Raw genomic sequence first — 16,803 nt, forward strand, 5'->3', positions numbered from 1 at the left:
TCTGCCCCATTCTTCTTGTAAAGAAAATGGCAGTTTTTGAGTGATGGCAGTTTGGGACAAGTGTTGGTCCAGGCAGGCAAACTCCAGAAGCTGTAGTATAGCAGTAATGACCTTAAGTATTATGTCTTAGAGAAACCAGAAGCCCCTACTCATATGGACAGCAGGAAATTACTTCTCCATAGGGAGACCTTTTGAATCCACAAATTAAAGACATTAACACCTCAAGGTTTGAATGACAAACTAGAATTCAGCTGTTACCTTTAATGATCCCATAGTACCTATTTTCTCTTAATGATCCTCCAGTACTTAAGAACCTGCTATAATACATTAGAGTGCTCGCAACTGATTAAAGAACACCACATGTAAAGATGCTGCATGGACATGTAAGTTATGACCATAATACTAAGATCATTTATTATTATATACATCAATGTGGAGTGTTTTCTACATGTCTATTTTTAGTATGGTATATATTAGTTCAACTGTACTACTTAGTATACTAGTAGTTTTCCTTTATATCTTTATATGTACAAGAAGGAATAAGAAGGCAGAGCCAAGCAAACAGGGAGACTACCTGAAGAAGTATCGAAACTGGCCTGTACCCGGGAAACCAGTTGTACTCGCCCCGGCATTAGGGATTTCTTGGCCATCCCTGTTATCCAGAAATAACAACCTTGATAAACATTGATAAAGGACTGTAACAACTACTCTGTTACACAGCAGGAAGGAACTCATTCAAGAGCAACTCGACGTTGACATTACTCATATGGAGAACTTGAACTACTGCCACTTTTGTATAATAATATTGATGTAAAGTGTTACTAGAATGTATATCTTGATGTTAAGAGTGTGTTAGTAATTTGATTTAGAGCTTCGGGAACACTTGAGAATATTATCAAGTCTGTAGTGAAACTGTGTTTTGTTGTTTCAAATTCCCTTTCTGTCAATATTGTTATTTAAAATGAATAGAGAATCAATGGTATGGTAATACTTGAGTGAAGTGTTGCTAAATTCAATAACTTAAAGAGAAGTTCTACAGAAGTGGTCAGTTCATTACATACACTATATACCTACTTTTCTTCTCTTGGCATATTATAGACATCTGCGTATTTAGTTAAACCCTTGTGCTGGCAGAACTGCTGACCACTGCTGACCACGAGGTGAGAGGGTTGAGCTCCCTCTGTGAGTTCCAGCTCCCCATGCGAGGACATGAGAGACGCCTCCCACAAGGATGGTAAAACATCCAGGCATCCCCTGGACAACATCCTTGCACATGGCCAATTCTCTCACAACAAAAGTGACTTGCAGTTTCTTGAGTTGCTGCTGACATGAAACAAAATATATTGGATGTATTTTTACTCTAGAATTAATGTAGGTTGATCCAATTTTACTTGCCATTATTCTTGTTAAAAATAATGGGATTTGTAATTTGGTCAGGCACCAGCACTCTTTGATTGAGAAGGTTAAAGGTCTTGTAAAGCTACAATTCCCATGATTCTATGGCAATGAGCCACAGCAGTTCAAGTGATATCAAACTGCATTAATTCTAAAGTGTATATGATATGCCCCTTGTTAAAAATGTGGCACTAGAGATGGATGTGCCCTTTGGTGCAAGCGAGCTGGCTGTCCCATGCCAAGATAATGTGCAGCCCTTCAAACTGCAGGCATTGTGCAAAATCATCATGGCAACCTGAAAGGTATTGCTTCCACTAGTGGCCAACTACAAATGTAAACGCAAAGTAAATGGTGGAAAGAAGGCAATAACCCTGCTTATTTCCATTAGGTCAATTATACCTAGAGATTTTATTTCTCATTCCCTGAAAAAGAGCTAGCTTGCTTTTTGCTGTGTTCTCTTCACCCAGAAAATTCAGTGAAAATGCTCAACACAGAAGTTTGGTTCAAGCCCAGTAACCACTGAAATCGAAAGCTTCTGTCTCACAAACCCATGTGGTCACAGTACTGCAGGCTTCAGTTATAATCTTTTGTCCATTCAGCATCCCACAGCTGTTTGCTTCAACTGGACCCAATTCTTGCAGTCTGCAGGGGAGAAAAGAGAACAGTGCTGGATTTTAGTAGAATAAATAAATCTATATAAATAAAAATGTAATGTTTGTTTGTGGGATTAACATAACTCAAAAACCACTGGACGAATTGACACCAAATTTGGACACAATACACCTATCAGGACAATGAATGACCATCAACTATAAAAATACTGAAAAACACAGCGGAAGGGACTTAAAAAGCCAAAACATTAAATACATTACAACGTATGCACAAAACCACACACACACACACACACACACATATATTTATGCAAACACACATATACACAAATATACACATGCACATATATACACACAAAACATATATACACAGACTGGGACACAGCAACACGTGGCAGGGGATGGCTAGTAATAAATAAAACTTTATTTTACCCCGCCACCATCTCCCTATATGGCCAAGCCCTACAATACAGCACTGCAAATGAACAACATACGACAATAAAATAAAAACTAAAAAATAAAATACAAGAGACAATATAAAAAAGCACATCAACCAATATAAAATCACAATAATTTAAACACAGAAAATAAATCACAGTGGGCAGGGCCAATAGCAAAGATTAAAAAATTTAAAACACTGGGTGAGAAGGCAATGTAATGTATCTGGACAGGGGATCAGAGGGACGAAAGTAGGATTTAATTGCACTAGTAGGTGAAAAATAAAGTGCTTCCGAGGACACTTTTTTTTTTTGCAGAGTTTGGTCAGGGCAGGGGTTATAGTTCAGTTTATCAGAAGGTACTTCTCCTCTTTCCTCTTGACAAAATTTCATTCTTTCTTTCTTTCCATTTACCCTAGCTAGTTCATCCTATTTTACATAATGATCCTTTACCAGGTTTGGGGACAACTTTTTTACCCTAATGGACAAATGGAGATTACATATACAGGCAGTCCCCAAGTTATGAACAAGATAGGTTCTGTAGGTATGTTCTTAAGATGAATTTATGAGAACAGGTACATTTTTACTTGTAAATCCAGCCAAATATATCTATATATATATAAGCTTTGGATAGCATAGGGAAGGGAACACCCCTGTGGTGTTTGTTTTCCTGTCTGTGCCCCTATTTAGAAGATTTCATCTCAATTTCTAAGGGGCTGGGCTTAGCACAGCGGGTTAAACTGCTAAGCTGCAGAAAATCCTACAGACTGAAAGATTGGCAGTTCAGGACTGGGTGAGCACCCAGCATCAGCCCCAGCTTCTTGCCCACCTAGCAGATTGAAAAAATGTGAGTAAATAAATAGGTACCGCTTTAAAGGGGGAGGTAATAAAAGGTGCCCATAAGGACATGCAGGCGATTCAATTGGGAGGACATCTAAGGATGACAAAGCTTCTCAGCACAGAAGATGATTTTTCTCCACTTTTGATGACAATACTAAGTAGAAATACTCACCGTTTTTCATCTAGGGAGGAACCATCCATCCAGATTAAGTTTTTTTCAGGGAATGTGGCTGTCAGTCCAATCCATAGCAACTGTGTTTCTCCAGTAACACTCTGAATAAAATCCTGTAAGCAGAAAAAAAAGTTCTGCTTGTGCTGTAATAGAATTGCTCCTCCTTCCTCAAATAAGTATAGCCACAATCAAGATATTTCAGCATTTACTACATGCTATTCTTCCAAACTGCCACAATATTTGTTGGACTAAAAATGGGTTGTGTCTTGGCCATTATGCATATGTATCATTTTGACTATAAATTAATTTAGCTCATGCAATCTTCTTCATGCACACTCTTTAAACTCCTTGTTAATATTACAGACTCCCACACTTTTCCTTTGCCCTATTGAAACTAAAGGGCAACTGTGTCTGCTTGGATTTACCACTTCATCCTGATTCTGTACCACCAGCATCTGAGAGTCTTTTGCTTTGCAGTCTTCCTGGCTCTTATTCCAAGTTCCTTGTTTTTTGGAGACCCAGTAGCATTTGTTTTCATAACGGAACCAATTTTGTGGACAAAGTTTGCACTCAAAGCTCTCTGAAAAGGAGGGAAAAAGAATGGGAATATAAATTGTTGTATTTCTGAACCACTGTGACTACACGAGAATGTGTTCTAAGTTGGCAGCTTTCCGCGTTTGAGGCTTGGACTTTTGTGGATTTAGTTATTCACATATTTCCTTTCCCACATGTCACTTTCCTAAATTATCTTGAAGTCCTTTAACAAAAGCTGCTATTAAACAGAGAGATGAGCAAAGATAGGTGTACTATAGCTATCTGACTTTTTTTATCAACTGAGGCTAATAGCAACAATGAGGGGAGAGATTTTTAAAATAGTGAGTAGCTGCTGCTTCCATGTTAACCTGCCAGTGAATCTAGCTTGGAATTTAGTTCAAATTCTAAAGGAGAAATCCAAAATGCTAAGGTTTTTTTAAATCCTCAGAACCTTGGTTAGCTCCTTTAAAGTTTACATTAAGTGGATTCGCCACTTTACGGACCATGAAGCCATCACTCTGCTCAGACCAGAAAAATTTTAAAAAAAATATTTCCCCTTCTCTTTTAATTCAGGCCCAGTCCAAAGTATTTTCCAAGAATGCAGTGGTGTCTAAAGCCTACTTCATCACACTAGAGAATTAATCCACTTTAAATCCGGTTTCTGCCTCCTGCAGAATTCTGGGTTTTGTAGTTTAATGAAGCCGTTAAAGGCTCTATTTTAGTTTCTATTTTGCAGCTACTCTGCTTCATTCACCAAACTCTGTCTATGCTTCAGTGACTCCATCTTCCATTGGTACCTGCATTTCCCATCACTTAGTATATCCTTTCTTCCCCCACAATAGGATAAGGGAGAAAAGATGTACTAGCTGCACAGTTATAGCTCTCTGTTTAAGCAGCCAAGATCTAATCACAAACATCCTGAGACACATCTTATGCAGCTTTTAGAAAGGCTCCAAAAAGTCTGGCTTCAGATATTTCCCAGTTATCTGAGTCCTATTTGCAGTGAGTTCTTTGTGTCTCAGAGTGATTGACATTTAGAGGGCAACGTATTATAGTCTTCCTTCCATATCCATGCATTCAACCATGATTTGAAAATATTAAGATTCCAAGAGGAAAAACCTTGATCTTGAAATTGTATATAAGAGTCATCGTTTTTACTACAGCAATCTACACAATACACAAAATTTGGGAGGCAGAGGTTTTCCTGGAACCAAACTTCTCCAGATACACAATTAGGAAAAGGGAAGAGAAGTTGACTATAACATCATATGTTAATAACATCAAAAGTAACACTGTTGTTATTAATATTCTGTGGTTGCAACAATATTTATTACAACCATAAAGTTGTGCATTTCAGAAAAATCAAACCCTGCACAGCTTTGATATATTATAGCTTCTGTGAAATTTAAGAAAATTGCTATGATAGTCTATCCTTTCTTACTTTTGTCACTGAGAGAAAATACGAATACCTGTTAAGCTGATATGAAGAGGTTTACACAAAAATCGTTTCAAGTGAGAGATGACATTCTCCAGGCTCGTCTTATCTTCTGTGCCATTGCGGAGTTCTTGAGAGACAGAAGGTTTCTCCAGAGCATCTATATATTGCCTCGTCTGAAAAGCTTGAAATAGCAACATCCATTTAGTGATTACTACACACAGAATACGTAACCCACCAACAATGTTTACATGAAATGAACAATATGCTATTTTCATCATTTTTCCATACATTTCGTTACATTTTCAGTATTTTCAAGTCACACAAAACGAAGCATAGCAGGTGGACTTTAGTCTATACTGGGTAAGACACCAGAATTTTTACTGTGGTAAAATGTTTTATTAGACCAACCAAATAAGCCCCCAAGTTCTCTATAAGCATTGGATGCCACAGGTTTCTTAATCAGACCAAGATATTTTAAAACACTGGCAGAACTAAAGTTGTTATATGGAATTGCAATGTCAGGAATCACTTAGTTTGCAGGTGTTTTTAGATGATATGCAAGGGAGGGTTTGTATCCTGTCAAAATAGATTCAACAAGCCATAATCCTACAGCTCTTGGGAACAAGAGAGGCAATAAAAGAAATTCAATAATATTAGGGTCTTATTGTAGAAAGATCACATTGTCCTGCTGGATGAATCTGGAGAGATGGAATCAAAGAGTCACAGAATCATGGAGCTAAAAGGGTCCTTTTGAGACATCTAGTCCAAACCCTTCAATGCGGGAACTCTATGTAAAGCAGTGGTTCACAATCTTTTTTTGGCCAGGAACCACTTGACCATGGACCACTTCACCAGAGACCACTTGACCAGGGACCACTTAACCAGGGACCTCCAACACCACAGTTCAAAAGCATCAATCTTCATTCACTCAGTCTTCCTTATAGCCCAGCTCTCACATCCTCAGCTCCTCCTCGCTTTCAGCCATCAAAGTGGTATCATCTGAATATCTAAGGTTGTTAATATTTCTTCCAGCAATTTTAACCCCATCCTTGCATTCCTCAAGCCCCTCACATTGCATGAGTTCCTTGAGGGCATCTAAATTGATCACTGAGGTAGTGGAGCAAAAAGAACCAAGTAAAAGAAGCTGTAAAAGATCTGTTTATTGGTTCATGGTAGCATCACACACTTGTGAAAAAGCTAGACAATCCATCCAGATGCTCTGTCTTATGGAAGGACATCTACTTGGACTGAGCTTCCAAATGGAGTGGAGCTGATGGACCATAGATATGTCATTGAGTGGGTTTTAGTTGTGTGGTGGGAGGAAATGTGCCTTACTTTGAATGTGCTTACACAGTAGTCCTTTCAGACTTATTTTTATTTTAGTGCAAATTGGGTAATGTATAACATAGAAACACTACTCACCAAAAATTCGCAAAGCTATGGCAGCTCCTGCTAGAAGAAGGAAAACAACACCTCCAGCTCCAATAATGATCTGACACCAGCGTTGGTGGCTCAGTTGGGTTTCTATAAGAACCAATGTTTAAAGAATGATCTTGGCTTCAATACATGCAACAATGATAATAAGTCATTTTGAAAAAAAGGAGCCCCCAGTGGCGCAATGGGTTAAATCCTTGTGCCGGTAGGACTGAAGACCAATATGTCAGAGGTTCAAATCCAGGGAGAGCATGGATGAGCTCCCTTTGTCAGCTCCAGCTCCTCATGCGGGGACATGAAAGAGGCCCCCCAGAAAGATGGTAAAACATCAAACATCCAGGCATTCCCTGGGCAATGTCCTTGCAGATGGCCAATTCTCTCACACCAGAAGTGACTTGCAGTTTCTCAAGTTGCCCCTGGCACACAAAAAAGAATTAAAAAATGAATCTATAATGAACTCTGTGCACCAAAAGTGAGGAACCTCTGTCCCATTGGCAAATGCTCTTCATTAGACCTGTAGGGATGGTGGTGGCTCCCAGGTCAGGAGCCACTTAGTTTGCAAGTGTTTTTTAGATGATATGCAAGATCTTGAACCCACTGCATTTTAACCTGTACTTATAAGGTGATAGCCAAGTCCTGAGATCTATCTCCAAACAAGTCCAAGGCTTTGGATAGCTCTTAAAGTTTGGATTAAAATTCATAGCAGATCCATTGTTCCACTGAAAATGACATCTCCGGCTGAACCCTGTTTGGATATCAGCCAGCACGTCAATGACTTAAATCAAGACATAGTTTTCTAAGATCTACAGAGACACTCGCTGGAACACCTCAGCAAGCGAGAATCCAAAAGTGGCAGGCTCAAACCCAGAACCTCAATCAAGGGCTGATACTAAATGAGAGACTCCCCCCTGGGCACACAGAAAACTGGGCCACTTGGAAGGCACTGAACAGACTGCGCTCTGGCACCACGAGATGCAGAGCCAACCTTCAGAAATGGGGCTACAAAGTGGAATCCACGACATGCGAGTGTGGAGAAGAGCAAACCACAAACCACCTACTGCAATGCACCCTGAGCCCTGCCACATGCACAATGGAGGACCTTCTTGCAGCAACACCAGAGGCACTCCAAGTGGCCAGCTACTAATCAAAGGACATTTAATCAACTACCAAGTGTGCAAACTTTGTGTTTTGTTTGTCTGTTTGTTAAAAATGCAATGCAACTGTCTGGTCTGCCCCTGACATCTATATCTATATCTATGTATATAATAAAGGTGAAAGTTTGTATGCGGCGGACAAAAGTGTGGCGGTGCGACGGGAGGAGTATGTGCCAGCGTTTTGATTGGCCAGCCTGAAAGTTCCAACATTCTGATTGGCTGAGCCAGTGGTGCTATTTGCATATGGTCTCTGATTGGCCAGCTTCAATAGGAGCCCCTGGTGGAGAAAAGAGTTCATGGCAGAAACGGGGACATGAGAAGGAAATTTGCATATGGTCTCTGATTGGCCAGCCTCAATTCCAAGATTCCGAGATGACAAAGAGAGGAAAGGAAAAGACCAGGGGCTGAGTCAGACAATTACCAATACAGACCACATTTGGCACACAGAGCCCCCATGACCCACTCGACATCCTACTGCAGTTTGGAGGAGGATGAACCATGGATGATGGGACTTGCAGTACCATCACTCACATTCTGAGACCGCTGTTAACCTCATCCAATGGCTGATCAGGACCAAACTTGGCACATAGACCTCTCATGACCCACTTTACATCTGGTGTGGTTTGGCCGGGGATGGACCATGGATTATGGGACTTGCAGTACCTTTGCTCAATTCTTGAGACCACTGCAACCCTCATCCAATTACCGATAAAGACCAAACTTGGCATACTGAGTCTCCATGACACACTCTACATCCTGGTGCAGTTTGGAGGAGGATGCACCATGGACGATGGAACTTGTAATACCTGCACTCCCTTCCTAAAACCATTACAACTGCCAACAATGATGGATCAGGACCACAATTTACACAGAAAGAACACATGACCCACTCTACATCCCGATGCTGTTTGGAGAAGGACGGATGATGGGACTTCCAGTGCAGTTCAGGGCAGGATGGGCCACTAATGATGGGATTTGCAGTACCTTCACCCAATTCACTTCCCACAGAACATTGTAGCCCCTACAAATCACAGACCAGGCCCAAACTTGGCACACAGAGTACTCATGGCCCACTCTACATCCTGATGCAGTTCTAAGGGGGATGGACCATCGATGATCGGATTTGCAGTATCTTTACTCACTTACTGAAACCACTGCGACCCTCATCCAATGACCAATCAAGGCCAAATTGGCACACAAAGCCCCCATAACCCACTCTACATCCTGGTGCACTTTTGAGGACGACGGACCATGGATGATGGGACTTCAAGTACCTCCACTCCCCAAAACTGCTGCAACCCTCATCTAATGACCAATCAAGACCAAACTTGGCACACAGAGCCCCCATGACCTACTCTACATATTGCTGCAGTTTTGGAGGAGGGTTGACCATGGATGATGGGATTTCAGTACCTTCACTCACATTCTGAGACCTCTGTGAACCTCATCCAATGACTAATCAAGAACAAACTTGGCACATAGACCTCTCATGACCCACTTTATGTCCTGGTGTCATTTGGAAAAAATTGGAGATGGATGATGGGACTTGCAGTACCTTCACTCACTTACTGAAACCAGTGCGACCCTCATCCAATGACTGATAAAGACCAAATTTGGCACACAGAGCCCCCATGACCCACTCTATATCCTGCTGCTGTTTGGAGGAGGGTGGACCATGGATGATGGGACTTCAAATTCCTTCACTCACTCCCTGAAAACAATGCAGCCATTATCCAATGACCAATAAAGACCAAACTTGGCATACAGAACCGCCATTACCCACTTTCTCTAATAACCCGGGCAGCGCCGGGTCCCCAAGCTAGTCTATAATAAAAGTCAAAACTTGTATGCGGAGGACAAAAGTGTGGCGGTGTATGTGCTCGCTTTCTGATTGGCTGCTACTGTGGTCTCTGATTGGCCAGCCTGAAAGTTCAAAGATTCCGATTGGCTGGGCAGCGGTGCTATTTGCATATGGTCTCTGATTGGCCAGCTTCAAGAGGAGCCCCTGGTGGAGAAAAGAGTTCATGACAGAAACGGAGTCATGAGAAGGAAATTTGCATATGGTCTCTGATTGGCCAGCCTCAATTCCAAGATTCCGAGATGACAAAGAGAGGAAAGGAAAAGGCCAGAGGGGGCTGAGTCAGAAAATTACCAATACAGACCACACTTGGCACACAGAGCCTGCAAGACCGACTCGACATCCTACTGCAACCATGGATGATGGGACTTGCAGTACCATCACTCACATTCTGAGACAGCTGTTAACCTCATCCAATGACTGATCAGGACCAAACTTGGCACATAGACCTCTCATGACCCACTTTACATCTGGTGTGGTTTGGCCGGGGATGGACCATGGATTATGGGACTTGCAGTACCTTTGCTCAATTCCTGAGACCACTGCAACCCTCATCCAATTACCGATAAAGACCAAACTTGGCACACTGAGTCTCCATGATGCACTTTACATCCTGGTGCAGTTTGGAGGAGGATGCACCATGGACGATGGGACTTGCAATACCTGCACTCCCTTCCTAAGACCATTACAACTGCCAACAATGATGGATCAGGACCACGATTTACACAGAAAGCCCGCATGACCCACTCTACATCCTGGTGCGGATTGGAAGAATTTGACATTGGATGATGGGACTTGCAGTCACTTCACTCACTTCCTGAGACCACTGAGACCCTCGCCAATGACTGATCAAGACCAAACTTGGCACACAGTCCCCATTACCCACTCTACATCCTGGTGCACTTTCGAGGAGGACAGACCATGGATGATGGGACTTCAAGTACCTCCACTCCCTTCCCAAGACTGCTGCAACCCTTACTAATGTCCGATCATCCTGGTGCTGTTTGGAGGAGTACGGACAATGGATGATGGGACTTGCAGTACCTTCACTCACTTCCTGAAACCACAGTGACATTCATCCAAATACCAATAAAGACCAAACTTGGCACAGAGAGCCCCCATGGCCAACTCAACATTCTGGTGATGTTTGAGGGAGACTATGGATGATGGGACTTGCAGTACCTTAACTCACTTTCTGAGACTGCTGTGACCCTCATCCAATGACTGATCAAGACCAAACTTAGCACACAGAGCCCCCATGACCCTCTCTCCATCCTGGTGCACTTTCGAGGAGGACAGAACATGGATGATGGGAGTTCAAGTACCTCCACTCCCTCCACTCCCTTCCCAAGACTGCTGCAACCCTTACTAATGTCCGATCAAGACCAAACTTGGCACACAGAGCCACCTTGACCCACTCTACATCCCGATGCTGTTTGGAGGAGGACGGACAATGGATGATGGGACTTCAAGTTCCTTCACTCACTTCCTGAAAACAATGCAGCCGTTATCCAATGACAAAGAAAGACCAAATTTGGCATACAGAACCGCCATTACCCACTTTCTCTAATAACCCGGGCAGCGCCGGGTCCCCAAGCTAGTGATAAATAAATACGATAAGATAAAAACAGGAAGGGAACCAAATTATATATCTACAAGGTGGAACTGTCCCCTGGCTCCCTCTCTCTTCACTCTGGCCCACAGCAGCATATATTTGTGTTTCCATATATATGTGTGGTTATGCACATGCATTGTAATGTAATGTTTGTTTTTTGGCTTTTAAGTCTCATTCACTGTGTTTTTCAGTGTTTTTATGAGTGATGGTCACTTGTTGACCTGATATTGTGTCCAAATTTGGTGCCAATTCATCCAGTGGTTTTTGAGTTATGTTAATCTCACAAACTAACATTACATTTTTTTATTTATATAGATATAATAATAATAATAATAATAATAATAATAATAATAATAATATGATGATGATGATGATGATGATGATTATGCAAAAAGAAAGTGAGGTAGGGGAGAAAAAACCTACCGTAATCTGATACTAAACTTGTGGTGCTTGCAAAAAGGGGAGACAATAACATTCAAATATGCCTCTACCATGGGATAAATAACTTCCTAAGAATGCGGGGAAAACACATAGGATGCCCATTAGAGGTCACATCTAGCCATGGCAACAAAGAGATCACATTTTAAATCTTTAAGTTGTTTGACTGCTGCGTAAAACTGGTAACGTAGTTTGTTTTATGTTTCTTATTTATGAATTGGATCTGGCATTGAATGTTTGCAATCTTTTCTTTATATTCCACCCTCTTTCGGGGAGGGAGGGTGAAATATAAATAAAGGTATTATTATTATTATTATTATTATTATTATTATTATTCAGCAGCAATAAAATAGTTGACTCTCCACATTTGCAGGTTTAAATTTTGTGGATTTCATTACTCAATGACTTGATGAATATGTTCTCTCTAGAAGCCTCTAGGTTCCCCAGAAAAATTCAATAGTCAGTTCTTCAGCCTAATTCATGTGTAAGTTTTTGTGAATGAATGTGAACAAATTTGTTCAGCAGCAGCTGTCCGTCAGATATGTTCTTCAATTGTTTCAACACTGCTTCTCTCACAAATGAACAACCACATGACAAAAGAAAATAAAATTATGCAGGTTCTCCTAGAACCTGGTAATATGATACTACCTAGATGTTAATATATGTGGCAGCTATAGGAGTAAACTGGATGGACAAGAAGATAAGCAGATTATATCTTCTGTGCATTTTAAAATCATGTCAGAAGTGACTTGAGGAACTGCAAGTTGTTTCTGGTGTGAGAGACTTGGCAATCTGCAAGGACGTTACCCAGGGGATGCCCGGATGTGTTACCATCCTTGTGGGAGGCTTCTCTCATGTACCCACTTGGGAAGCTGGGGCTGACAAATGGGAGCTCACCCTGTCTCATGGATTTGAACTACCGACCTTCAGGTCAGAAGTTCAGCCAGCACAAGAGTTAACTCATTGCACCACCACGGATCACATCTTTTCTGCTGAAGAAAGGATATGCGAACACAGCAATAGGGTACTGTTCCATTATCCAGATGTAGGCCAAAAAGGGATGCTAGACAGAGAAAGATATGTAGGAGGGGGTTGAAGGAGTAACACTATTTCCCCCTATTTTCCTGTTATTCCCCCCACCCATGTTGCCATTGGGAAAACAATGCTCATTTATGAAATGGGAAGTGGGGAGAGGGAATAACCAGCAAAAATGGGGAAATGGTTTTCCTCCTTCAACTCCCCACCCCCATAAAATGGACTATCGTCTCCATCTAGTGCTCTCTTTTGGCCTCCACCTGGATAATGGAACAGTTCCCGGCAATAGAAATAACTCCTCTAGATATTGTCAGATTGCAACTCCCATCATTCCTCATTATGGACTGCTGGATACAACTACCTAAAGCCATCTTCAGGACAACATATTTTCTACTCTGTGCTAAGGCAGGAAATCAGCAACCAGATATTCTCCAGATGTTCTGAACTACAATGGTCATTAGCTCCAGCTAGTATAAGCAATAGAAACATATTGTGGGTGCAACTGATCCACAAAACTATTGGGACAACACTTCAAATATAGAAAACCAGTTCAAATGAAGAAGCTCTTACTTACTTGGTTCCTGAGTTCCTGGGTAAAGCTGCCGCCCTTTCCTTGTGCAAACATTAAGAGCCACGTAGCCCTCCTCATCCTCCATTTCTAGGGAGACACCTTTTAGCACCTTGCTAGAAATTGCATGTTGGGACACAGAGGTAGGCAGAGTACTTCTTTGTATCTGAAGCTCAGCTCTGCATAAGAAAGGCTGGCTGACCCCTTCCTGGAGAAAAGGAAGCGAATCACACAGGAAGCAAAGTCTGTCTGACCACCTGTCAGCACCTCTGCTCTGCTCTTGAAGATTGAAGCCTGGCAGTGGAGTTTCATTTCCAAAAATGGTGGTGAGGGAAGATCACGCAACCAGCCTCAAAGATACATTCTTGTTGGGAGGCATGTCTTCTCCCCAGTCCACATTTTAACCAATTTATTCTCCCTTTTCCCATCAAGAAATGAAGCGAATTCATATTGCAACCCCAGTGTGCTGAAGATGGCATTCTGCATCTGATTGGTGTGAAATTTTGTAAACTGGTTTCATGTTGGAGCCAAAATTAAACAATCAAAGAAGGCAATTACATCTTAGTAGGAAAATGTAGGATGCATAAGGTGTACTGTATATACGTTATAGACTCAATGCCATTTGACATTGTTTTAATGGCTATCACTCTATACTACATCTTGAGAGATGCAACTTGGTGAGACAACAAACTTCTTTAGCAGAGAAGGAGAAATATCCTGTCAGATTTCAACTTCTATGATTCCAAAACATTGAACAATGACAGTTAAAGCACTGTCAAGCTCCATTAAGTCTGTCATATAGGTAGACCCTCATGATCCATCACAACACTAATGAAGGGGCAAAAGAAAGATAGCAGTAATAGAAAACAGTCTTGGTATGGGAGATTTAGCAGAAAGGAGGGTACTTACCTTTTCCTCACTAATTAATCCTCCTTGCAAACCTACCAACAAGCCAGCCATCTTAAATTACTCTCTTACCCCTCCAAGTTCTCAATAAACCTGGTTTGAAGGGCTGAGGTGGGAAGTTGCAGATGCAGGACACATTTGCAGCATACCTCTCAACTCCAGTGATTCTTGGATGACACAGATTATCAGTGTGGTTTTAGACCTAGCCATGGTACTGAGACGGCTTTGGTCACCTTGGTGGATGACCTCCGAAGAGATCTTGACAGGGGGAATGTGTCCCTGTTGGTTCTCCTGGATATCTCAGCAACTTTCGATATCATCGACCATGGTATCCTTCTGGGGAGGCTCTCTGGAATGGATCTTGGGGGCATTGCTCTGCAGTGGCTCTGCTTCTTCCTGGAGGGTCACTCCCAATTGGTAAAGCTGGGAGACACCTGCTCGGACCCATGGCCTTTGACCTGTGGTGTTCCACAAGGTTCCATTCTATCCCCCATGCTCTTCAATATCTACATGAAACCACTGGGTGAGGTTATCCTGAGTTTTGAAGTTGGGTGCCATCTGTATGCAGATGACACCCAACTCTACTACTCATTTCTACCGAATTCCAAGGAAGCTTCATAGAATCATAGAATCATAGAATCAAAGAGTTGGAAGAGACCTCATGGGCCATCCAGTCCAACCCCCTGCCAAGAAGCAGGAATATTGCATTCAAATCACCCCTGACAAATGGCCATCCAGCCTCTGTTTAAAAGCTTCCAAAGAAGGAGCCTCCACCACACTCCGGGGCAGAGAGTTCCACTGCTGAACGGCTCTCACAGTCAGGAAGTTCTTCCTAATGTTCAGATGGAATCTCCTCTCTTGTACTTTGAAGCCATTGTTCCGCGTCCTAGTCTCCAAGGAAGCAGAAAACAAGCTTGCTCCCTCCTCCCTGTGGCTTCCTCTCACATATTTATACATGGCTATCATATCTCCTCTCAGCCTTCTCTTCTTCAGGCTAAACATGCCCAGTTCCCTAAGCCGCTCCTCATAGGGCTTGTTCTCCAGACCCTTGATCATTTTAGTCGCCCTCCTCTGGACACATTCCAGCTTGTCAATATCTCTCTTGAATTGTGGTGCCCAGAATTGGACACAATATTCCAGATGTGGTCTAACCAAAGCAGAATAGAGGGGTAGCATTACTTCCTTAGATCTAGACACTATGCTCCTATTGATGCAGGCCAAAATCCCATTGGCTTTTTTTGCCTTCCCAGACCTTGAACCAGTGTCTGACAGCTGTGATCGAATGGATGGGAGGGGAGGAATGGGACCTGTCTTATTTCCCTTGGAAAAGTGTTCCAGAGGTGGGGGGCCACCACCGAGAAGGCCTTCTCATCCCCACCAACCATACTTGTGATGGTGGTGGAAGCGAAAGGAGGGCCTCCCCAGAGTTTGCGCCGGTTCATAGAAGGAGATGTGATTGTTAAGATATGCAGGGCCCGAACCGTTTAGGGCTTTATAGGTCATAACCTATACCTTCAATTTGGCTTGGCAACTTAGCGACAGCCAATGAAGCTGTTTTAATAGGGGCGTTTGGCCAGCTGCAACCATACCTTGTGAATTGTGACTTGTGGTCATGGTGATCCACACCTTGGTTACATCCAGACTGGACTATTGCAATGTGCTCTACATGGGGCTGCCCTTGAAGATGGCCCAGAAGTTTCAATTGGTACAACGGGCAGCAGCCAGGCTCATTACTGGAGCAAACTATAGGGAGCATACACTGCCGACACCTGAGCATCAAGCAACAGTGTTGAATCCAGGAGGACGTCCAAGCTACGGACTTGCGCCCTCAGGGGGAATGTAACCCCAACGAGCACAGGTTGCCACCCAATACCCTGGTCAGCCCCGCAACTGACAAGGAGGACCTCTATCTTGTCTGGATTAAGTTTTGTGGGAAAAGGTTAGTATAAGCCAAAAACCTTCATGTCTTTAAATCTGTTTCAACTTCATTTCCATTAAAAAGGGACATTAGTAATAACTGTATTCATTTTAAATTGATCTTTTTGATATATAGCCAACTATTTGAATCCAAGGGTTTTGTATCTATGGATTTAACAAAGCATGGCTTGAAAAAAAATAGTAAAAAAGAGTAAAAAAATTCCAGTGCTTTTACGTGATATTCACCATATTATACAGGGGACACCATTTTACTATGCTGCTGTATAAAATGAAACTGGAGTATCCAAGAATTTTGGTATCTACAGGTAGTGCTGAAGCAAAAACCAATAAAATATACCCGACTATACTACCTGCGTTGGCAGAATAAAGGTTAAAAGTCTCATTCATTATTTTTCTTCTCTCCCAGCAGCCCTTCCTTGTTTTGAGCCCA

General features: G+C 42.2%; 1 protein-coding gene across 1 annotated transcript; it reads right to left on the minus strand.

Annotated features, from left to right (window-relative positions):
* Nucleotides 1–1,601: 1,601 nt before the first annotated feature.
* On the minus strand, nt 1,602–14,055 carry LOC132766739 (killer cell lectin-like receptor subfamily F member 1). The gene is made up of 6 exons (XM_060761047.2): nt 13,536–14,055; nt 6,850–6,951; nt 5,459–5,608; nt 3,881–4,035; nt 3,456–3,568; nt 1,602–2,037 (listed from the first exon to the last, which is right to left on the minus strand). Exons 1-6 carry the CDS (start codon nt 13,615–13,617, stop codon nt 1,899–1,901), a joined length of 741 nt encoding a protein of 246 aa, XP_060617030.2. The 5' UTR covers nt 13,618–14,055; the 3' UTR covers nt 1,602–1,898.
* Nucleotides 14,056–16,803: the final 2,748 nt, after the last annotated feature.

This window comes from Anolis sagrei, chromosome 2, assembly GCF_037176765.1.
Source record: "Anolis sagrei isolate rAnoSag1 chromosome 2, rAnoSag1.mat, whole genome shotgun sequence".
Lineage (NCBI taxonomy): Eukaryota > Metazoa > Chordata > Lepidosauria > Squamata > Dactyloidae > Anolis > Anolis sagrei.

Bases quoted from the DNA above. Each gene is read 5' to 3' on its own strand.
- LOC132766739 (XM_060761047.2), bottom strand. From the start codon at position 13,617: ATGGAGGATGAGGAGGGCTACGTGGCTCTTAATGTTTGCACAAGGAAA. The intron at 4,036-5,458 runs GTATTCGTATTT...CCTCCTTTTCAG, and splicing joins TCTTCATATCAGCTTAACAG to AGAGCTTTGAGTGCAAACTT. The intron at 2,038-3,455 runs GTGAGTATTTCT...TCTCCCCTGCAG, and splicing joins TCCTCCCTAGATGAAAAACG to ACTGCAAGAATTGGGTCCAG.